At 37.8% G+C, this 20376-nt stretch overlaps 5 protein-coding genes across 9 annotated transcripts; 2 read left to right on the forward strand and 3 right to left on the reverse strand.

Annotated features, from left to right (window-relative positions):
- The first annotated feature begins 340 nt into the window (after nucleotides 1-340).
- On the forward strand, nucleotides 341-3980 carry LOC102615167 (3-hydroxyisobutyryl-CoA hydrolase-like protein 1, mitochondrial). 2 transcript variants are annotated; one of them, XM_006464408.4, is made up of 14 exons: nucleotides 341-535; nucleotides 634-714; nucleotides 877-945; nucleotides 1019-1082; nucleotides 1270-1349; nucleotides 1591-1674; nucleotides 1778-1862; nucleotides 2112-2197; nucleotides 2285-2406; nucleotides 2531-2591; nucleotides 2741-2839; nucleotides 2952-3053; nucleotides 3127-3168; nucleotides 3366-3980. In XM_006464408.4, the coding sequence occupies exons 1-14, from the start codon at nucleotides 356-358 to the stop codon at nucleotides 3483-3485; spliced, it is 1275 nt and encodes a 424-aa protein (XP_006464471.2). In that variant the 5' UTR covers nucleotides 341-355; the 3' UTR covers nucleotides 3486-3980. The 2 variants fall into 2 exon arrangements, with proteins under 2 accessions (XP_006464471.2, XP_052294740.1); XM_052438780.1 differs by lacking the exon at nucleotides 341-535 and having other exon boundaries at nucleotides 1024-1082.
- On the reverse strand, nucleotides 3900-9668 carry LOC102615632 (elongation factor G-2, mitochondrial). 2 transcript variants are annotated; one of them, XM_006464410.4, is made up of 20 exons: nucleotides 9106-9668; nucleotides 8796-9017; nucleotides 8567-8688; nucleotides 8305-8455; nucleotides 7953-8024; nucleotides 7682-7777; nucleotides 7506-7594; nucleotides 7313-7379; nucleotides 6944-6982; nucleotides 6773-6833; nucleotides 6361-6470; nucleotides 6205-6279; nucleotides 6059-6127; nucleotides 5834-5955; nucleotides 5313-5438; nucleotides 5013-5133; nucleotides 4786-4886; nucleotides 4638-4698; nucleotides 4365-4418; nucleotides 3900-4277 (listed from the first exon to the last, which is right to left on the reverse strand). In XM_006464410.4, exons 1-20 carry the CDS (start codon nucleotides 9526-9528, stop codon nucleotides 4173-4175), a joined length of 2286 nt encoding a protein of 761 aa, XP_006464473.2. In that variant the 5' UTR covers nucleotides 9529-9668; the 3' UTR covers nucleotides 3900-4172. The 2 variants fall into 2 exon arrangements, with proteins under 2 accessions (XP_006464473.2, XP_024952201.2); XM_025096433.2 differs by having other exon boundaries at nucleotides 4786-4889.
- Nucleotides 9669-9888: 220 nt separating this feature from the next.
- LOC102614861 (cell number regulator 6) lies at nucleotides 9889-11846 on the reverse strand. 2 transcript variants are annotated; one of them, XM_052438781.1, is made up of 5 exons: nucleotides 11720-11846; nucleotides 11469-11579; nucleotides 11170-11284; nucleotides 10756-11021; nucleotides 9889-10481 (listed from the first exon to the last, which is right to left on the reverse strand). In XM_052438781.1, the coding sequence occupies exons 1-5, from the start codon at nucleotides 11720-11722 to the stop codon at nucleotides 10251-10253; spliced, it is 726 nt and encodes a 241-aa protein (XP_052294741.1). In that variant the 5' UTR covers nucleotides 11723-11846; the 3' UTR covers nucleotides 9889-10250. The 2 variants fall into 2 exon arrangements, with proteins under 2 accessions (XP_052294741.1, XP_006464470.2); XM_006464407.4 differs by having other exon boundaries at nucleotides 11469-11834.
- Nucleotides 11847-12939: 1093 nt separating this feature from the next.
- Nucleotides 12940-14362, forward strand: LOC102614279 (uncharacterized). The gene is made up of 4 exons (XM_006464405.4): nucleotides 12940-13375; nucleotides 13448-13595; nucleotides 13779-13872; nucleotides 13964-14362. Exons 1-4 carry the CDS (start codon nucleotides 13071-13073, stop codon nucleotides 14227-14229), a joined length of 813 nt encoding a protein of 270 aa, XP_006464468.2. The 5' UTR covers nucleotides 12940-13070; the 3' UTR covers nucleotides 14230-14362.
- Nucleotides 14363-14669: 307 nt separating this feature from the next.
- LOC102614572 (nuclear pore complex protein NUP62) lies at nucleotides 14670-19739 on the reverse strand. 2 transcript variants are annotated; one of them, XM_052437640.1, is made up of 10 exons: nucleotides 19478-19723; nucleotides 17708-19376; nucleotides 17194-17290; nucleotides 16809-16887; nucleotides 16446-16568; nucleotides 16094-16171; nucleotides 15759-15862; nucleotides 15268-15355; nucleotides 15084-15182; nucleotides 14670-14995 (listed from the first exon to the last, which is right to left on the reverse strand). In XM_052437640.1, exons 2-10 carry the CDS (start codon nucleotides 19053-19055, stop codon nucleotides 14903-14905), a joined length of 2109 nt encoding a protein of 702 aa, XP_052293600.1. In that variant the 5' UTR covers nucleotides 19056-19376; nucleotides 19478-19723; the 3' UTR covers nucleotides 14670-14902. The 2 variants fall into 2 exon arrangements, with proteins under 2 accessions (XP_052293600.1, XP_052293601.1); XM_052437641.1 differs by lacking the exon at nucleotides 16094-16171 and having other exon boundaries at nucleotides 17708-19739.
- Between the last annotated feature and the right edge of the window lie 637 nt (nucleotides 19740-20376).

Here is a 20376-nt window from a genome sequence, read left to right on the forward strand (position 1 = left end):
TAATTGAAGAATAATTTTGTTGGAAAGGATGCGCAAGTCTAGCGAGAACGAAGACACGAGTTCTCGTCACCAAAATTTTTAATAACGTTAATTAATATAGGCCAAAAATACTGATAAATAATTTTTTATTTTACTTATAAATTTTAAGTCTTCGTTAAGATTATCAAATAGCTTTTTTTTTTATTAAGTTCGTTCATAAATCACATATGGAATAGTGTGTGCGCGTGTGTAAATATATAAAAGAAAAGAAATTAAATCTTAAATTTTATTGGAAACAATTCAAACCGGAAGAAGAAGAACCGTCGGGCGGAACCCGGTTCGAAAAAGTGTAAAAAATAAGAGAGAGAGAACAGAGATGAAGGCCGCACACACACACACAGTTGGCAAAATAATTAATTTGGAGGATCAGGAAGACGAGGAGGAGGAGAGAATGCAAAGGCTGAAGATTTCAAACATAAGTCGATATTTTAACGACTTGCGAGCTCTCAGTCAACACCGGACCTCCTCTTCTGTTACTGACGATCTCTGCAATCAAGTTAGTTAGCTTATACATTTACGTACATATACATATATATATGTAAAAATTCATTTTCTTTTTCTTTTTTTTTTTGTCCGCGTCTTTATGGCTTGCAGGTTTTAGTTGAAGGCAAAGCTAATTCTCGTATGGCAATTCTCAATAGACCTTCTGCTCTCAACGCTCTCAACACTAATATGGTATCCTTTTAATTCTCTGTGCTTTGGTTGCATCATTTGTGGATTATTTTCTCATATTTTTCTGAATTTCTGTTCTTTATTTGGTTCATAGAAAATTTTATTTTCTTCAACTTTTATATATATATATATATATATATAAACCATTATCTGTTGTATATTCAGGGGGCTAAGTTGAATAAACTATTTAAAGCTTGGGAAAATGATCCTAATATTGGTTTTGTGAGTATGAAGGTAATTCTTCGGTGATAATTTGATTGATTAATTGCCACGAAATGAATTACAAATTTCTTTTGAATTTCTGAAGGGCAGTGGTAGGGCGTTTTGTGCCGGCGGTGATATTGTTTCTCTCTACCATTTTATGAATCAAGGTAAGCACCGCCTTATCCTGTTACAAAGTCTGCACGTCTGATGGTTAATTTTTTTTTTAATAGTTTCAGTTGTTTTCCTGGTGTCATTCTGCAAAATGTTTATATGTTTATACTAGACTTGCTTTGGTATATATTTTAAGTATGTTTGCTGGGGTTGATACATGAGTCTGGTGGTTTGTCTTTGCAGGGAAGCTTGAAGAGTGCAAGGACTTTTTCAGGACTCTTTATAGCTTCATCTACCTGCTTGGCACACATTTGAAGCCACATGTGAGTATTTATTATTTTTAAACTATTAATGTCATGATTCTGTTTGGCCATGTGTTTACATTTGGCTCCCTCTTTCAATTACTTGTATGATTTCTGTTTCCACTTGAGCTCTTAACATTAATTTTCTTTTACATAAATTTCACTTGATGCTTTTAGATTTACTTCGATAATTTATGTCCACTTATGTAATCTATGGTGTGTATTAAAATCTTGAATGGTGTAATCAATAATCTCCATGTAGGTAGCTATTCTGAATGGTGTTACCATGGGCGGTGGGGCTGGAGTCTCCATACCAGGGACATTTCGGGTTGCCTGTGGTAAAACTGTATGTAAAAGGATACACATGATCTTAATGTTTACCTTTGATCTGCTATTTGAGTTTAGTTTCATCCTCGGCAATGTCAGTTCACTATTATCTTCATGTGTAGGTTTTTGCCACCCCAGAAACTCTAATTGGTTTTCACCCTGATGCTGGTGCATCCTTCTACCTCTCACATCTTCCTGGTCACTTAGGTATGTTTAAGACTTCATGTCATTTATTACTGGAAATTAATTCATTGAAAAAAGTTGTTCATGTTTGGTTTGATTTAAAGATATCACTAGAGTTTGTTATATATGTGATTTAGTTCTATAAGTTAAGGATAGTGACAATTTGTGATTACACATCCATGATGTCCTTGTATGAAGTACCTTAAATGTCTTTTCCCCTCTCCCTCTCTCTTCCTTTTACATTTTTTCTATGAGTTGTATTCTTGCTTGCAGGTGAGTTCTTGGCTCTAACAGGAGCAAAACTCAATGGAGCAGAAATGATGGCTTGTGGGCTAGCTACCCACTATTCAGTCAGTGAAGTTAGTTCTATTTGACCCTTTTGTTTCTTTCAATTTACTTACCTTTCTGTCATGTTAACAGTATGTCAATTTACATTTTTCCTACAGAAACTTCCATTAATTGAAGAAGAACTTGGGAAATTGGTCACTGATGACCCTTCTGTCATTGAAGCTTGTTTAGAAAAATATTCCGACCTTGTCTATCCTGACAAGAATAGTGTAATTCACAGGTTTTTTTTTTTTTTTCTTTTCCCTCTCACAGTATATCTATAAATCCTTTCACTGCAAGCACATTGGAATATCTAATTTTTATCATGTATCTAATTCTGCTTCTTTGTTGTATCATTTGGTCAGGATTGACATAGTTGATAAATGCTTCGGTCTTGACACAGTTGAAGAAATTATTGATTCCTTGGTATACATTCTTTTCACCTCTGGTCTATTTCTTCTTAGGTTAGACCCATAGAATGAGTTCTTCATATTGAGATGAGCTGTTTTCCCCTCATATTAGGATGATGTTGCACCAAGTTATGCCTACTAATGTAACATGACAAATGTTCTCAGGAAAGTGAGGCATCTTTAATAAATGATCCATGGTGTGGTTCCACTCTAAGATTGCTGAAAGAGGCCTCGCCATTAAGCTTGAAGGTTTCACTGAGATCAGTGAGTCTTCCGCACTCTTGTCACTTGTCTTTTCTCTCCCTGCCACCCTGTATTGAATGACTTGAAAAAGCCTTTCCGCTGTAACCTTACAAATTGTTATTTGGTGGTTCAGATAAGAGAAGGTAGATTTCAAACTTTTGATGAGTGCTTGGTTCGCGAGTACCGAATGTCACTACAGGGAGTATCTAGGCTAATATCAGGGGATTTTTATGAGGTATCAAATTTCCAGATTTTGAACAAGCATGTGTGATCTCTTTCACAATACTGTTTCTGTGATTCATTGCCAGGGGGTTCGGGCACGAATGGTGGACAGGGACATTGCACCAAAGGTACCATTTCACCTTAGCTTACCTAAGGGGGAGGGGTTGTGCCTTCTGCCAAGATGAATCTAGACAGTTAAATTTTTTAAAGATTGTGATACATGTCATATTAATAATATGCCGACTGATGAATCATGATACACTAATATTTCATAAGTGTATTACTAATGGTGTAATATGTGTTTTCATGGTTCTATATTATGCAGTGGAGTCCACCAAGTTTGGAACAAGTGTCAGAAGACATGGTGGATCGTTACTTTTCCCCACTTAGTGAATCAGAGCTGGATCTAGAGCTGCCCACAAAACTGCGAGAAGCATTTAACTAATGTTTTCTTAGCACATCATTGTTTCTTTTGGTTGGCTAAATGCTTTCAAAAGCTGAAAGTGGTTGGATGCTGCTAATGAATTGGCAGCTAAATTATTGAAAGATAGGTGTGTTTGGACGATGAACAGCTAAGAATTTATAAGATGATCAATCTTTTCCAATGGCGCCAAAGGGAATTATAAAGGTTTCGTGACTCGAAATAAACGTGATTGGGACTGGAGTCTCAGCGGCTGGGCCAAAACATTTCGGTTGGCTACACTGGCCTCTACGTATGCTTTTTCTGCTTAGAGGTCTATTCGTGACCAAACAGAGTCGAGACTAATGCATTGTACCGAGTTTTTCATTGCACGTTTCTAGTGTTCTCTCTTCTGTCATTCTCAAGTTTCTTGTCAAGTCTTAAATGTAACACCATAACTTCATGCAACTAAAAACTTGCTGTGCCGGTGATACCTACCATACAATGTAAAAATATACAGGACATACTCTCTTATACGCACACACACGTGTCCCCCTAAAAAACAATTATTGCCTTTTCCAATAGTTTTTTTGACCACTAGAAGGATCAATCTTAAGTTTGTCTCCTCTCAAAAAATCTAAATTTTGTCTGTTCAAGTAAATTATATAACAATTGACTGCATACTCATTGGTCACAAAAAATATAGGGGCATTGGACGTTGCTAAGCGCCAACTATTCGGCTCCCTTGCCAGCATTGTGAGTTTTTACCAATTGCAACTGAACGTCCTGAGAAACTGGCGCATGTTCTTTATATTCCATTGTGAATTCACCTTTCCCCTGTATGCAAACAATTTAAAAAGATGTAGATCAGTCATTATAACAAGACTGAGCAACAAAGCATTCGCAAAAAAAAATTCACATTACTTGTGTCATTGAACGAAGTGCTGTTGAATATCCAAACATATTGTTCAAAGGGACCTGAAGAGACCAATAAAATAATAATCAATCTTACAAGCATTGCATAATATCCTAATAAACCAGAATAGCTATAAAAGTTAGATGTGCCTGCTGCTTGTATAATTTAGCTGACAAATTCCAGAAACTACTTCCACAGTGTTTAGCTTTACCAAATAGCTTTATGAAAAAAGAAACAAAAAAAGGAAAGAAAATAAAAGAGGAAACAGCAAACAGGCTTACATGCGCAGTAATTACAGAGTCATCTCCCTCTTGATCATTTCCAACAATCATACCTTTCCTCCTACATTATGCAATGCACAGAGAATTCAGACACAATGTTTGGTAAGGATAGCCTAATGATTCTCACAAAGAAAGAAATACAACTCACTTGTTGATATCCCCAGCAACGCTACCCTGAAATTCTGTGGGCACTTTCAACTCAACCAGCATAACAGGTTCTAAAATCACAGGCTTTGCAGCAGCGTAGCACTGCTTCATTTACAAGATAAATGGGTAACAAATATCATGAAAAGGGAAAATGATGCCCAAGGGCAGAAAATATAAAGCACATAATCTTTACAGTGAGTTTCAGCTAATAACACAGTGGATGAGGACCTGTCTAAAAGCATATATTGCAGCCATTTTAAATGCAAGTTCACTAGAATCCACGGCATGAGATGCACCATCAGTTAAGACGACACGAAGATATTCCACGGGATGTCCAATTAAGGAACCCCTGTACATACAAGTGCAAAATAGACCAACTCAAAACATGCACCACATATATATATAGGAAAAAAAAATCAATATCACATCATGGACTTATTGCAAACCTAAATAGTAAATCCATATATAATATCAGAGCATATTCAATCACCAACTAATGGAAGTACCCAAAAAATGATGAATACTCACGAATTGGCAGCTTCTTTAAAACCCTTTTCAATTGCTGGGATAAAATTCGATGGTATAGCTTGTCCGACAAGTAAATTTTCAAATTCAAACTTAGCTGGTGACCCCAGTGGAAGAGGCTCGATATACCTACCAACATAGGAAACAAAGAGAGAGTATCATCAGAAGAGGTCACAAAATGTAATTAGTATAGAACTGCTAAATGAAACCCATATCAAACAGTACAAGGTTTCTTGATGGTACTCCTGTAACATTGCTGACTCAAATATTTCTTAACACTACCTAAATACACCACAAAATAACATCAAAAGCCTACATCACTAACATACAATCACAAACACATCACTAAAGAAACATCCAGATGTTTCCATGTACTAGGAGAGATTAAAGGGAGGGTGGTGACAGAACAGATCCAGCCAAAACTGTGCCCCAATAATAGATTTTAACAATGGAGATGCTCCACAATAACTTTCTGTGAAGTCTCCAATTTCCATATAGGATTAAGGTACATCTTCTACTCTTACCCAATAACCCGCCCATATTGACCTTGTCCACCAGATTGTTTTTTATGCAAATAGTCAAATTCAGCACGTTTTGTAACAGCCTCCCTGAAGTTTACACGAGGCTTCCCAACAGTTGCGTCAACCTGTTGGAAGAAAAATTACACATCAGCAAGGAAAACTTTTTTAAATTACCAAGGAGGTATCCAAAACCCTTAAATTTAATTTAAATAAAAATGGACAAAGAACCTTATATTCTCTCCTGATGCGTTCAACATATATGTCCAAGTGCAGCTCTCCCATTCCAGAAATAATTGTCTGCAACAAAAAAGAATTAAACATCATGGTTATGAATGAAACTTGGAGAAATGAGATACTAAGTTTACAAATCAGACCTGTCCACTTTCGGCATCCAAGCCAACACGAAAGGTAGGATCCTCTTTTTGGAAACGATTCAATGCTTTTGAGAACTATCAAAGATTAAAAAACAAAATATTAGTATTCATTTGATAATGAAGACAAAGAAATCAACATAAACAGAAGCTACTTACTTGTCCCCCCGAATCTTTTGAAACTGGTTGAACAGCTAGTGACATTACTGGTTCAGGAACATGCATCGAAGTCATGGTGTATTTAACAGACCCGTCAGTAAATGTATCTCCTGATGACAAAAGAAAACGCATGTTAAAGGATGTGCAACATAGGGGAGAAGCATTTGTTAGAACGCCTCATTCCAACTACTTAGAGATTGCAACATAAAACCTTAACCCAGTTCTGGTAATTCAAAAACTAAGTCTTATGCTGAGTATGGAATTTCAAACCTTTCCTAGAAGATCTTAAGAAAAGTTCATTTTCAGAATCAATAACTTATACACCCGGTGTGGCCTCACACAATTAAGAAATCAACAGAGAAAAGGCAAATATTATGCTTAAGCTTGTTTATGTAAAAGGGAGGAGTGTTACCTGATGCACAATCTACACCAAAGACAGCAACTATTTGGCCAGCATGGGCTTCCTGTATATCCTGTGAATGAAAATAAATAAACAAATTGAAAATAAATAAAATAAACCAACTCAGAGTTATATAAAGTTTAGAAAGTAATTATTCCATTACTATTAAGATGAATGCCAAACCTCCATCTCATTAGAATGCATCCGCACCAAACGAGGAACCTGTATCAGACTAATATCAGAGCACTGGACATGTCATACAATTGGCAAATGGGAGAACAACCAATTTATCGATAAATTTTCTAACGTGACTTAATATTTAATTTCATGTGGTTAAGCAACTTAATATTGAATTTCATGTGTTAAGTCTCCTTATGGTACAGCGAAACAGTTGATATATGTGGACAATAACATACTGCTTCAAATTTTGCAATGGACAATTGCCAAAGATGGATCATAAAAAACATTAGATGAACATTAATTGTGTGATTTAAGCAGTAGATCTTGCCACTCGAAAAAATGAAATAAGAAAGGAATTTATTATGAACGCACCTTAATCTTCTTGCCTGTGTTTACATTAATTATGAAATCACCCTTCCGAATCACACCCTCGTATATTCTTTATCCATCAACAAAAAATTGCTGTTAGTACTGGTTTCTCATACACATACTGCACAGCTACAGTTAATTGATGAAGGCTACTTACAAAGGTACTAAAAACAAATGTACCACTTCTTAGGCATACCTTAGATATGTCAACTGACCAAAGCGTCCTTCCTCCAACTTAAAAGCCAATGCAACTAGGGGTCCATCTGGATTTCCAGATAAAATAACCTACAAGATAAAGAGAAAAAATAATCCCTAGTCAATTCATTTGGAAAAAGTGAAACTCAAAAAACAGGTGTCACTAAAATAAATTACCTTCTCTTCATTATTTTTTTGGTCTAGAGCATAGTTACTAACTTCAGTTGGGCAAGGCAAATAACTAAGTACACCATCCAGAAGTGGCTGCACCCCCTGTCATACATGAAAGGCAGAAAAAGAAGTACACTAACCACAGGAGTCGACAATCACATATTCAAGTAGTTGTACATATCATCCAGAAGCAATCCAAATGCAACACCAAACCCCCCCCCCTCCCCCCCCCCCCCCCCCAAAAAAAAACAAGAGGCAAAAAAGAAAAGAAGCATACCTTGTTCTTGAATGCACTGCCCATAAATACTGGGATAAATTTCCGTGCTACCGTGGCTCTGCGAATTGCTTCCTACCCAAAAGGAAATGCAAATATCTCAATTTCATCAGCACAAATGAATTTTTTTTCAAGAAGAAAGAAAAGTGAAATGTAGCTCCACCTACAATTGAACTATGAACATGGACAAACTGGGATTAAAATCTCTAGAAGGCCATTTTAGCATTTTATACTCCCAAGTAGGAAAATTAAATAGAAAATTGAATTAAAGGGTCTGTAATAGAAGACAAGATTCTCAGTGAATCCTTCTTCCATAACCTTATCTTTTTTTGAAAGCAAGATATTTCCAACACACCTCGAGATCACCAGATGATATAGGCTCGTCACTGAGAAACATATCACCAAGTTTATCATCAACTTCAGAAACCAACTCAATTAGTTCACGCCTCTTTTCAGCAACAAAGGTCTCCATATCAGCCGGAACTTCTCCAGTGACAATTTTTTCACTGCAAAAAGGCAACACAATAATAAGCATACAAGGAGCTACATATATATAGAGGACAATTTAAACTCACAAGAAAAGTAAGAAAGTAAATTGCACATTGTTAGAAACAGACCCATTGGAACCATGAAAATAATAAGCTGTTAACTGCACAAGGTCCACAAGACCCTGAAACTGATCTTCCAATCCCATTGGAACTTGCACAGCAGCACAGTGGTGCCGCAGCTTAGACCTTGCCTACAAACATCAGTTAATGTTTAATCCAGATTGTACATAATGCTTATTTGCTTGCTTTCAAAATTTTCAAAATTCCTGTAATGAGTTGTAGCAATTTCAAAATGTACCTGATCCAAAACTTTCCATGGATCAGCTCCCATTCTATCAAGTTTGTTAATGAAAGCCAGTCTTGGCACCTCGTATCTCCTCATTTGCCGGTCAACGGTAATTGATTGACTTTGCACGCCACCAACACTACAAAGCACAAGAATTGCGCCATCAAGAACTCGCAAAGCCCTTTCTACTTCAACTGTGAAGTCTACGTGTCCAGGAGTGTCAATTATATTAATCTGCAACATAACATCCATATAATTAATGAACGGCACTCTTTTTTTTTTTTTTCAAAAATTTCATTCGTGCGAATAAAATGAAAGATACCTGGTAATCCTTCCAAGCACAGCTAGTGGCGGCTGACTGAATTGTGATACCTTTCTCACGCTCCAAATCCATAGAATCCATTTTGGCGCCGACGCCGTCTCGCCCTCGAACCTCGTGAATCTCGTGAATCCGTCCAGTGTAAAACAGAATTCGCTCGGTTAGTGTAGTTTTTCCGGAATCGATATGTGCCGAGATTCCGATATTTCGGAGCCGCTCCATTGATTCCTTCCACCATGGCTCCTTATCATCCTTCGCACGTGCGAGGTTTCCTCCCGCCGAGAACTGCCGCGATTGGAGGTGGAAGTTTCCTTGGAGGAGGGCTGCAGACGGAGATTGGGGTGAGGATTTGGTCGGTGTCGTTCTCGAAGAGGAGAAGAGAGTGTAGAGGAGACGTGGTGCTGGAGATCGTGGGAATCTAGCCATCGCTTTTTTAATCTAAAACCCTAAACCCTGAGATTTTTTAAGGGTTTGGGGTTCGAGGATCTGTTGTACTGTTAAATGTGCACGAAAGAGTAACGGTTAAGAAATGGTTGCGAGTTTGGATCTTGCGGCGGGCAGTTGCTTGCTGGTGATGGGCGGTTTGTTTACGGACCGGAAAAAAACCGGTTCGTTGAAAATGCACCGGGTCGTGCCGGTTTTTCAGCCGTTCTCCAGTCATCTATGTTTGATGCCAATACGTATTAATGTTTTAAATTAATACGTATTGTACGTATTAAGTTGTATTTGTGAGTGCTTAAATTAACAGCCCACACATTTCACAGGGTCTATTTGAAGATCTAAATCATCAGAATTATATAATATAGTTGAAAATCTACACAAATGAAAACAAGATATTCAAATTTTGAGTCTCTGAAAACTTACAGCTCATTCCCCATGTTACCACCAAACAACCAATGGTATGAGTGGTGAAATATCAATTACATAGTTAGAAAACCTTGGAAGTAATCATATGTCAAGTACAGATCGCTGAAATGGGCTGAGCTAAGCAGTGGCTTAATTAATTGATGTTTAAATCTCATCATCTTGCTGCTTGCGTAAAAAGCAAGTTTTGATGAAATATAAAACCTCACTGCCTAGCAGCTATTAGATGATCCCCGCATAAGTCGTAACAATTTGGATTCCCAGAGAGTTGCAATCATAAAATCCTACAGAGTCTGTATTCCCAAACTGGGGCTTTCGTCGTTTCCAGAAGCTGATTCTGATGGAGCAGATTCCTTATTCTCACCGGGATTCATCTCTTGAACTGGTGGAGGATTAACAATGGTCATTGCTGTAGAAGCATTCTCCGATAGATGGTTCTTCATCTCCCTGTGCTCTTGACACAGAGCACACCAGTGCAAGCAACAATGCACCAGGCATGGATCACATGGTGCGTTCTGCGAAGAAGTAACACAGTAGTGAGTCAGCAAACAACAGAGAAGACATGGATATATAGATGAGGCAAATAAAGGTAAATTTTGATTTACTCCCCCCACCTAGAGCGACAATCTTCAATTTACCAGTACAAAGACATAAAGTACAATACTGAATTTCACAGCAGAAAAACGTAGCTATTTTCAAATAATGCACCGACTCCAGTTTCTATATGAAATTATTCTTATTTAATGATTGAACCCGAAGTATCAGCGAACATGAAAAATAAAAAAGCACCTTGAGATGGTACTTTTTCTGTAATGATTGCCGTAACAGGCCGGTGTAGATGCCACACATCCACCAAGCAAAGAACAGGCCCTCGCATATGAGAAATGAAGTCTTGGGATCAATTCCATGGAACAGCACAGTGGCTGCTGCAAGTGCCAATCCACCTTCAATACACATGCCATGACAAACACACGCATTGGCCCAAGGGATATCGTCTCTCAGTGTCTCAACATTACGGCCAAACAACACGCATGGGCACAAGAATCCTGTCGCACCTGCAACAGTTATATTCAACATGTACAATCAATAGTCAACTGCCATGTCCACCTACATCATCCTAACTACGAGAAAATATCATCAAAATTAATTGAATATCAGTCACAACAACTGGGCTGGGCGGGGCAAATGAAATGAGACTCTTACAACTCTCGAGATCTGAAAAACATCCACAGATTCCAGTAGTCCAATCTTCATCGGATGGAGGCTCGTAGCTTTCCGGTAGCGGTTGCCCACATTCGCAGCATCTATGTACAACCAACTGCAAAATCAGCCACAACAATCTAACTTAACACAAATAGGATCTAATTATACAATCTCACATTTAGGAAATAATACAGCGAAATTCTTGTATTTACAGAGGACATTTGATAAACCAACATGCAAGAAATCAAAAAGAGAAAAGACAGCGGCCGGCTAGACAATAAAAGAAATAGTGTATGTACCTGAGGAACTTGAATGGGCTGATTGAGGTCGCCGGGTGTGATATCTTCATCAACGGGCGCTTGATCTCTCGTTAATTTCACGTACCGCGATTGTTGTCCTCCGTCGGCCATCTGATTGTAAAAACCATATATATAGAGAGAGAGAGAGAGAGAGAGAGAGAGATTGATTTGAGTAGTGAGGGATCAAATGAAATGTGTGGGAAAAGAACGCACTAATTCGAATATGAAGAAAATGTCGTAAGAGATTTCACCATTCGCTTCCGTATTTGGAGCAACGGTTACCGCCTTTATTTATTTAATTTTTTTCCCCTCTTTTTTAACGCATTATTTCGAGCCCGCTTTGGCGCTTTCAGTCTAATATGGCGCTTCGGAACGAGGGAAGTATTACGTACTCGTTGCTAATTAAACCATTAATTTCACGCTACGGCGTCGTCAGAGTAGAGGGCATTTGCAGTTATTCTGTGAGGCTTTCTATGCTGGCGTTTTAGGACACGTCTTGGATTATTTTTGAAAGGTTGTTTTATTATGATTATTATTATTATTATTACTACTACTACTTTGTACCCATTTAAAACTCTTATGAAACCCGTTACTTTTTTATTTACTATTTTAACTTTTATTTGACTCATTTATCTTTTTATTGTCAATTTAATATCGTCAATAAAGAGACGCGTCAATTAGTTGTGAGATTTTTCAAATCATTAACAACTTTTTTCTGTCAATGGACTGAGTTATTTTAAAGCCTAAAACTAACTAAACTGCATTTGTTTTTTAACGCATCGTAGGTTTCGCTTTCAGACAAAATTTAATTTCCGATATTCTTTAATTTCTAACATTCTTTGAAATTAATTATCCCCTAAGTTGTTATAAAAGTTAATACAATTTCCTAAATTTTAATATTTTTATCGGAAAATACTTCTATCTGAATGAACGGATTGTCAAATCGAAGTTGACAAGCTTTATTTATTTATTTATTTATTTATATACCTACTATAATATTAATGTAATGTAAGTTTCGTAACATCCATTGTTATTTAAACTAAGAAATTCAACTAAAAAATGAGTAAGATATTTTAAAAGAAGAAAAATGGAGTTGAAATTAACTTTATGCATTTTGATGTTAAAAACAGTTTACCCACATCCATTACAATGGGTGCTGATCACTTAAGCAAATAGAGAGAAATTGAGACAGATTCCTAGATATAGTCCCATTGATATGAAGAGAGTTGAGCAAGAACACGAGGGAATTTAACAATGTTAGTGGTTTGCCAAGAAGATAGGTGCAAGGTCAAATTTGGAATAAAATGATTAATTATTTTGTGAAAAATAAACTTATTTTAACAAACAAGGTATTTTCAGAGAAAAAGCTCAGACACACACACACACACACACACATCGAAATGGTAAAATGACGCTCATAAAATTATAATATTTATATCTCAAAGGCGTGTTGCCATACAATAATATGATTGGCCAAAGGAGAAGTGAAATAAATAAATAAAAGTAGCGGTTTTTATCTCCATCTCTTATCTCTCTATGCTGAACTGGAAGTGGAGAGAACCAGGCCAGTATCGGATTGAAATTTGAAAGAAAACATCGAGTATGGGAGGAGGGACCATGCACATAGATTTTCCTATGACTCAGTTCTGTACTTCCTCGTCAAAACTACCATCTCCATCTTCTTCTTCTTCTTCTAATCTCAACTTCCCGGTTTCAGCCAATAATAACAGTGCTCTCAGACAGACTTGTACCTCTTGTTCTTGCTCCTGCCACAGTGATCCTCGTCAAAAACTGGAGTCTGTAGATAGAAGCGAAGAGAAAAGAGCAAGTGGGCTGTCAGATAACACTGTTTTTGGGCCTGTTCCATCAAATATTGAAGTTGAAAATGCGGTAGCTGCTCTTCAGAGGTGACTAGCTACATTTTATGTTTTGGCTTTGATACAATTGCGTGATTCTAATGAAATTGCCATTGGAACCAGTTTTATGGATCGGATTTCTTCATTCGGCACGGAGCTGAAATGGCTTTTGGGGAGGTGTGATCCAGCAATATCTTTATCTCAAGGTCAAGGATATGGACGAGGAGTTTATGATGCTTTCCGTATGCTACAGTCAGACCCATCTGTTAAGGTGTCTGTTTCCTTTACATATTTTGCATTATCTAAAGACCTTGATGACTCAAATATAATTTATCGGCCCGATTTTATCTTACTTATACAAGACTCGTTATCATTTTTTTTAAAACAAATTGATTTAGCTTTTTCTTTTTAGATTTATAGCTCTCGTTTTTCTCATGTGACTTTGAGCATTTAGAGGTTGGTGGTTTCACTATCATCTGATAGAGCTGTTTGGGAGGCTGTTATTAACAATGAGTTGGTTCGGAAGCTGAGAGAGTCACTATATGCAGGTCTGCTCAGAATGAATTGTTATGGCTGAATGCAAACATATTTGCTTGCTCTCAAATTTATCCGAGTAATTTCATATTGGTCTCCGTGCAGCTGACAACGCACTTAAGCATAACTCCGATGAAGAACCAAATATGGCAGCGGATATTTTGAAGTGGATCTTAGACACCACAAAAGCAAAAGTTACAGAACTTATCGAGAAATTCCAAGCGCTTATGGATCAGATTTTCAAACCTTTTGATAGCGATCAAAATCCCACAGAAGAAACCAGAGGCGATTTGGAAGACAAGGTTAGGTCATCCTTTCTTCTCTCCATTGTGATCCTTGTGATCGTGGTTGTGGCTCGGGCTCATAGCTGATCGTTAATTATTAGAGAGTAGAGAGAGAGAGACTCTTATAATTTACTGTGACTTTATGTTTGTTTACCCGTTAGCTTTCATGCTCAATCGAACAGTATATACTATAACAGCAATGCCGAGTTCAACTTTGTGATTTTTCAATCTTCATACCCATACTGCTGGGTACTTACCAATTCAACCCCTCATCATATACTTTCGATGGCAGTGATCCTGAAAATGTAGCAGCCAGACAGCATAAACTCTTGTTGAAACCAAGCATCTAGAAATGAGTTAGAAAACTTGAGAGGACGCTAATACCAGACATCAGGCTGGAGAATAGAACAGGATTACAACCGGTCAGCCAACCACAATTCAATTTGCCAAGGTTCCAAACAACTAAACATCTACAGCTTGCTGAATATCATGATCACCAGATAAAAAATTTCAATGCTAAAGATCCAAAAAGGAAAAGAAAGAGTTCAGATAAAGAGTATATGTAAAGTTGAGAGAAAAATCCACAAGTGCCACAGAAGCAAATGTATTTCCAACAGACATGCCCGTGAAACTGAACTTGCCCCCCATGTTTACTTTACTGTATAAGGTCTTTTCTTCCCCCCACCCCATTCTCAGGGCCCAACCAAAAAAAAAAAAAAACACACACACACTTTTAGAAACTGACTTGATAATCCAGGGATCAAGACATCCAAAATTTTGGGCCCATCAATACACGATCTGCAGCAGAACCTTGGGTAGCAAGCTTTTGGATACGAGATGAGAACTCTTCTGCCTGATAAGATGTCAGGGGATTAGTGCTCTTGCAATCAACAAGTGAATTATTAACCTAAAGCTGATGAAAAGACATGATGAACACAAACCTTGTCATCAATCCACATTAAGGAACTGAGCTGATTGTTTAAGATTTGGACAACCACATCTAACGGAGTCATCCCATCAAATGCATCAAATCCTCCTCCCTAAAATAATCAAAGGTATCATAAATTGATAATTGTTAAATGAGCTTAATAAAAAGACTAAAATCATTGAATGTTGGACCATTACCTGGCTGGCATTTAATGTCTGGATAATTGATTTAATCTGCTCAGTCATATGCTCCATTTCCCGCTCTACAAATTCAGCCTGCTCATACCTGTAACAAGAACCAAAAAGAATGTCTCAAACTCTGGTGAGGGCAGGACCTGAATCACGCAATTTCCTTAAGGAAAACAGGTTCTGCAAACACATACCCACAATCCTAAATTAAGAATTGTGTAAAAGGTTAAACAGAGTCTAGACCAAAAAATAAATGTGCTATCATTGGATATCATCCATAAAATTTTTGTGTTGGTAAACAATAATACTAATTCAGTTAGTTCTTTAACTACAGGTAGTGGACCAGACTACCAGCATTTCCCCAAGTTCAAAGAGCTCATTGCTGGCTCTAAAATTGATGTAATGGACAAAAGCCAGAAGATTATGGACAACCAAAGTAAAATGACTAAGATAACCTAAGTCGGATAAAGAAGAAAATGGCCAAAGAAACAAGCCCTCACATTGCATCTCTCGTTGATGCAGCCTCATCGTCAAGAAGCAATCCACGCTCATCCTTGTAGATACGCTCTGCTTCTTCTTCCATACTTTGTAAAGCCTTATCAACCTGACAATATTTGCAAAGGAGAAAGAACCATAATTATTCACAAATCATGACACAAAATTTAAATTATTGATCACTCATTCACATTTACAAAAGTTCACAAAGAAGCAAAGATCAAGATTGTTCACTCATTGCGCTGGACCTCATTGTGAGAATGGGGGTTTATGTAAAATAATTCTTGTATCAAAGAGCTTTATATACAACACCCAGACAGACAGCCCTAATAGAAAATACCTCTTGTTGATGAGTCTCAATCAATTCCAGCTGTCGTTCCAAGTTAGATTGGGTTTCAACCACTTTTGCCACTTCAATCTGCTTTTAATTTGTACATTAGGTCAAACAAACAGAACATAATGATCATAATTTTATGACTTCAGATAAGCAGAAAACGGTTAATTAAAGCCTTTTACTAACAGTGGATTTAAGAGATAGTTTGTAAGCAAATAGATTCTTTGACATCGATTCAACTAAGAGGGTAATATAGAATCATAATACTGTTTTTTTCTCTTTCTGGTATATACAATCACAATACTCTTTTTTTCTTTCTGGTATATGCAGTCATAATACTTAATAGACCATACATCACCTCAAGTCTAAGAAGAACATCGCGATTTTGCAAGATCCTCTTGTCCCACTCAGCCATGGCAGTAGCCTGCTTTCGAAACTTCCCAGTGCGCTCTTGTAGTTCAGAATTCCACTCCTTAATGATCTTCAAACAATATAAAATTTTACATTATAAAATATCCAGAATGCTGAAAATATAAATAAGCCCACATACTCTATTTCCTACCACAAAAACAAAATAGAAATAAGACCCCTAACAAGTTCAAGAAAAAATGAGCCGAAAGAAAGACTCTCTCTCTCATTCTCTCTTTAGCTAGATATCAGAGATGGACATAAAATTGAGGGGCAGTCCCCAGCTTCTATTTCATTATATATATGTAAGTACCTCCTCAACAGTCCTCCCTGTGATCTCAGATGGTAATTTTGGTGTGGTAGTTACTGCAGTACTAACACTTGAACTTGTCCTACAGGAAAAGAAGATGATAAGATAAACAGAAAACCAATAATGCAACATTGAGGCACAAACCTCATACATGCATTATTATGTGATTCTAATGGTAAACGAAATCTAGAGATTGGAGAAAACAGTCTGTTATATAACACCAGTGCTTTTAAGAGAGTCGACTCTGAATGCATGCAGAAAGAGCGATGTTTAAAGTGATCCTTCTAATAGTGATTGAGATTTACTTTTATCTAATAGTGGGAGGCAGATTCAAAAGCAGGAAAATTAAAAAATAACACTAGATCCAAGAGGCAGTATGTAGACAGACCCACTACTGGAAGCTACAACAAGAGATGAAGATGTCTGAGGAGCAGGAGTACTGCCACTGGCAGTTGTTGCTGCCATAGAAGCTGAAGTAGGTACACCTGCATGACAAATTTGCATGAGAACTCAGGTCATGAACAACTGCCAATAGAGTACACAGCAGAAACACAGAAAGAGGGTACTCCACACATATGTCTTGTTGCGACAATTAATTCTTCAATAATGTCCATTAAAGCAGTGCTGCCATCATTTTTGTTTACCAAGTGAAAACCCTGATTTCAGATCAGGATTTTGTTTTCTTTTTTTCATTGTGGACGTTACAGGATAACAAATTAACATTCAATTATGCAGCTTCATTCATAATACGGTATTGCAGACAAGCATATAGTTCAAAGAAACAGTTAATTTATCCCTAGACAAGCACCTCAGAAACATCTATTAACCATTCTCCATAACTACAATAAAAAATAATTGGAAACAATAAACAACAAAAGGTAATAAATAAAAAACAAACATACCAAAAGCAGTTGCAGTGGCTGTTGATTGTGGTTGTGATGAAGATGCGGGCGCAATTGGTTTACTAGCCAATGAGAAACCAGTAAAAGAACTAGTAGTCCCAGAAGAAGTAGCTGTGCTGGCTGTGCCAAAACCAGTAAAAGAACTAGTAGTGGAAGCAGCTGAGCTAGCAGGTGCTGAGGTTAAAGCTGTAGTTATTGCAGCTGAAGAAGAACTCACACTGAAACTAGGCAATGCTACGGTTGAAGCTGCAGGAGCAGTTGTTGTACTAGCAGCCGGAGCGGAAGCACTAGTGGTTGTGACAGTAGAAAACAATGGAGCTGTAGACATACCAAATGATAATGAGGTTGGCTTTGTGGCTGTTGAGGTAGTAGCATTGTTGAAACTAAATGAAAGACTAGAAGAGCTAGCGCTAGATGAGGATGTTAGCGATGGAATTGTAGTGGATGCAGTTGTAGATGTTAAACTTTGAGTTGCTTTTGGAAATGAAAATCCAGTAGATACTGAGAAAGGTGAAGCTGAGCTTGAGCTTGAAGATGAGCTCAAGCTAGAAAATGAAGGACCACTGGATGCAGAGCCAAATAAACTAGAAGAGCCAGTTGCAGCACCAAATAGGCCCGGCGCAGAACTTGCTGTGGATGAAGCTGAACCAATCAGGGACAGTGTCGTAGTTGCTGCGGATGAGGCCGGTCCAAACGGGGATGGTGTCGTACTCACGGCAGATGCGGGTGCTCCAAACACGTTTGATGTTGTACTCGCCGCCAATGAGGGTGCTCCAAACAAGGGAGATGCTGTACTCGCTGCGGATGAAGCCGTTCCAAAAGAAGGCGAAGCTGCACTGGATGCGGTAAACGATGCCCCAAACTGTGACGTAGTGGTACTCGACGCAGAATTAGCAGCGGATGAAGCTACTGAAAACGGAGATGGAGTAGTAGTAATTGTGTTGGCGGATAAATTTGCGCCAAACGGCGAAGGACTCGCACCGGATTTGGAATTGCCGGTGGATGAAGCTGCTCCAAAGGCGGATGAAGCTGACCCAAACAGGGATGGAGAACTGCTCGGAACAGTGGTGGACGAAAATGAACCAAATCCAAAGCCGGGAGGAGCGGCAGCAGGGGCGGAGCTAGGGTTTGCGGTGGATGCGAAGGGAGACGAGGAAGAAGAAAAAGAAGAGGTATTGAAAGAGAATGAGGTAGGGGAAGGGGAGGAGGTAGTGGTGGAAGAGGCAGAGGTAGGGTTTGCGAAAGCGAGAGGGGAGGATCCGAATGAGAATCCCGTGGACGAAGCGGAGGATCCGAATGGGAACTGTGATGGCGTGGAGGATTGAGAAGAAAACGAGGAACCTGACATTGCGGTTTGTGAGATTCTGTTACCTTCACCTTCCCTCTTCTCGCTCTCACTGGCTCTGTTCTAAGACGACGGCGTTGCGTTGGGGTTTTGAATTCGAGGGTTTTGGCGGTGGACCGGAACCACCTGTGGGAATTGGAATTCAGTCGGTTTACTTCGGTATTGGCTTTGTGTCCGTTGGTGGTGGATCCATTATAAATGAAACATCAAAAATCACTAAGCCCAGAAATTGGACAACTAAGCCCAAACATTGTCGGGGTTATTAATAACAGGCGAGTTAGCCAGCTATTTTTTTTCCAAAAATAAATAAAATAAGACCGCAAACTGCAAAGAGTACAATGAAATCAGGTATATCTACAATTTAGAACCAGTAAACAAAGGGCTTTAAAATGAAATTAGAAACAGATTATAAGTTGATTTGGTACCTCAGTCACTACAAGGTAACCATCCATCATCTTCTTCAACTCCTTTCGGACCGAGCAAACTTAGGTTCACCTATAAATATCTTCTTGGGAGTCAAAAGTACTAACAGACTTTATTAAAACATTTAATTTCACTATCGTATCAAATGGGAAATATGGACCCTGAAGACGTCAATGCTTAAATGCACATATTTTTGTTGCCAGAGTACGTTGGGTTGATGATGATCGAAATATCTGAAGGACTCTTCCGTTGATTCAAAGGCTCTACAAAATAGTCTTGGCAGTTCCCATTAGCATCAAAGTTGATTGAAACCTGCATTTGTCACAAGAAAATGTTGACAACTACTTAACGCAATTGCAATTAATTTAGTGGAGTTAAAAAGTGCCTGAACAGGATGAGGATGGGGGCAACAACTGATCATTTTCTTTCACATTCATGCTTGAAGGGCCTACTCTCCCACTTGCCAATTGCATCCTGTATCCAAATTAAGCCGGAGTTTTGGAAGAGTTTTGTTACCGAGATATTGACATGCTTTTTAAAGCTCACTTACATTTGAGTCTTGACAATACCGAATGGGTTTTGAAAATTGAACCATTGGTAAGAACAAGATTATGGTCATTCAATAGCCATATTTGTGAAGGAGCTTCACGGGCACTCTCCAATCTTGAGTTTCAATAGATTGATGGTGCATTTACAAATTAAGAACGAGAATAAAAAAACAAGAATCAGAATAAGTTGTTTAAATTAGTTGTATAAATCATAATAGAAATAGATTGTATTGTTATTAATGTGTTTACTTATCTTAAAATCCGAATTGATTGTTATAAATTATTAAAATGTTCTTTTAGTTGATTGTTTTCTTTTAATAATAATAATAGACATATTTACAAATATTACAAAA

This window comes from Citrus sinensis, chromosome 3, assembly GCF_022201045.2.
Source record: "Citrus sinensis cultivar Valencia sweet orange chromosome 3, DVS_A1.0, whole genome shotgun sequence".
In the NCBI taxonomy this organism is placed as follows: Eukaryota; Viridiplantae; Streptophyta; class Magnoliopsida; order Sapindales; family Rutaceae; genus Citrus; species Citrus sinensis.

What these genes read in the sequence shown, in the direction of transcription:
- LOC102614572 (XM_052437640.1), bottom strand. Translation starts at nt 19,055, where the DNA reads ATGTCAGGTTCCTCGTTTTCTTCTCAATCCTCCACGCCATCACAGTTC. An exon ending in GTTGTAGCTTCCAGTAGTGG is followed by an intron (nt 16,888 to 17,193) that starts GTCTGTCTACAT and finishes CTTTTCCTGTAG; the next exon opens with GACAAGTTCAAGTGTTAGTA. An exon ending in CAGGGAGGACTGTTGAGGAG is followed by an intron (nt 16,569 to 16,808) that starts GTACTTACATAT and finishes TATTGTTTGAAG; the next exon opens with ATCATTAAGGAGTGGAATTC.
- LOC102615632 (XM_025096433.2), bottom strand. Translation starts at nt 9,528, where the DNA reads ATGGCTAGATTCCCACGATCTCCAGCACCACGTCTCCTCTACACTCTC. An exon ending in GCAGTGCATTCAAGAACAAG is followed by an intron (nt 7,778 to 7,952) that starts GTATGCTTCTTT and finishes CATGTATGACAG; the next exon opens with GGGGTGCAGCCACTTCTGGA. An exon ending in CAATATATGCTTTTAGACAG is followed by an intron (nt 4,890 to 5,012) that starts GTCCTCATCCAC and finishes TTGTAAATGAAG; the next exon opens with CAGTGCTACGCTGCTGCAAA.
- LOC102614279 (XM_006464405.4), top strand. Translation starts at nt 13,071, where the DNA reads ATGGGAGGAGGGACCATGCACATAGATTTTCCTATGACTCAGTTCTGT. An exon ending in GCGGTAGCTGCTCTTCAGAG is followed by an intron (nt 13,376 to 13,447) that starts GTGACTAGCTAC and finishes CATTGGAACCAG; the next exon opens with TTTTATGGATCGGATTTCTT. An exon ending in GAGAGAGTCACTATATGCAG is followed by an intron (nt 13,873 to 13,963) that starts GTCTGCTCAGAA and finishes GTCTCCGTGCAG; the next exon opens with CTGACAACGCACTTAAGCAT.
- LOC102615167 (XM_006464408.4), top strand. Translation starts at nt 356, where the DNA reads ATGAAGGCCGCACACACACACACAGTTGGCAAAATAATTAATTTGGAG. An exon ending in GCACACATTTGAAGCCACAT is followed by an intron (nt 1,350 to 1,590) that starts GTGAGTATTTAT and finishes ATCTCCATGTAG; the next exon opens with GTAGCTATTCTGAATGGTGT. An exon ending in GGGTTGCCTGTGGTAAAACT is followed by an intron (nt 1,675 to 1,777) that starts GTATGTAAAAGG and finishes CTTCATGTGTAG; the next exon opens with GTTTTTGCCACCCCAGAAAC.
- LOC102614861 (XM_052438781.1), bottom strand. An exon ending in AGCCCATTCAAGTTCCTCAG is followed by an intron (nt 11,285 to 11,468) that starts GTACATACACTA and finishes CTGATTTTGCAG; the next exon opens with TTGGTTGTACATAGATGCTG. An exon ending in TTTTTCAGATCTCGAGAGTT is followed by an intron (nt 11,022 to 11,169) that starts GTAAGAGTCTCA and finishes TAACTGTTGCAG; the next exon opens with GTGCGACAGGATTCTTGTGC.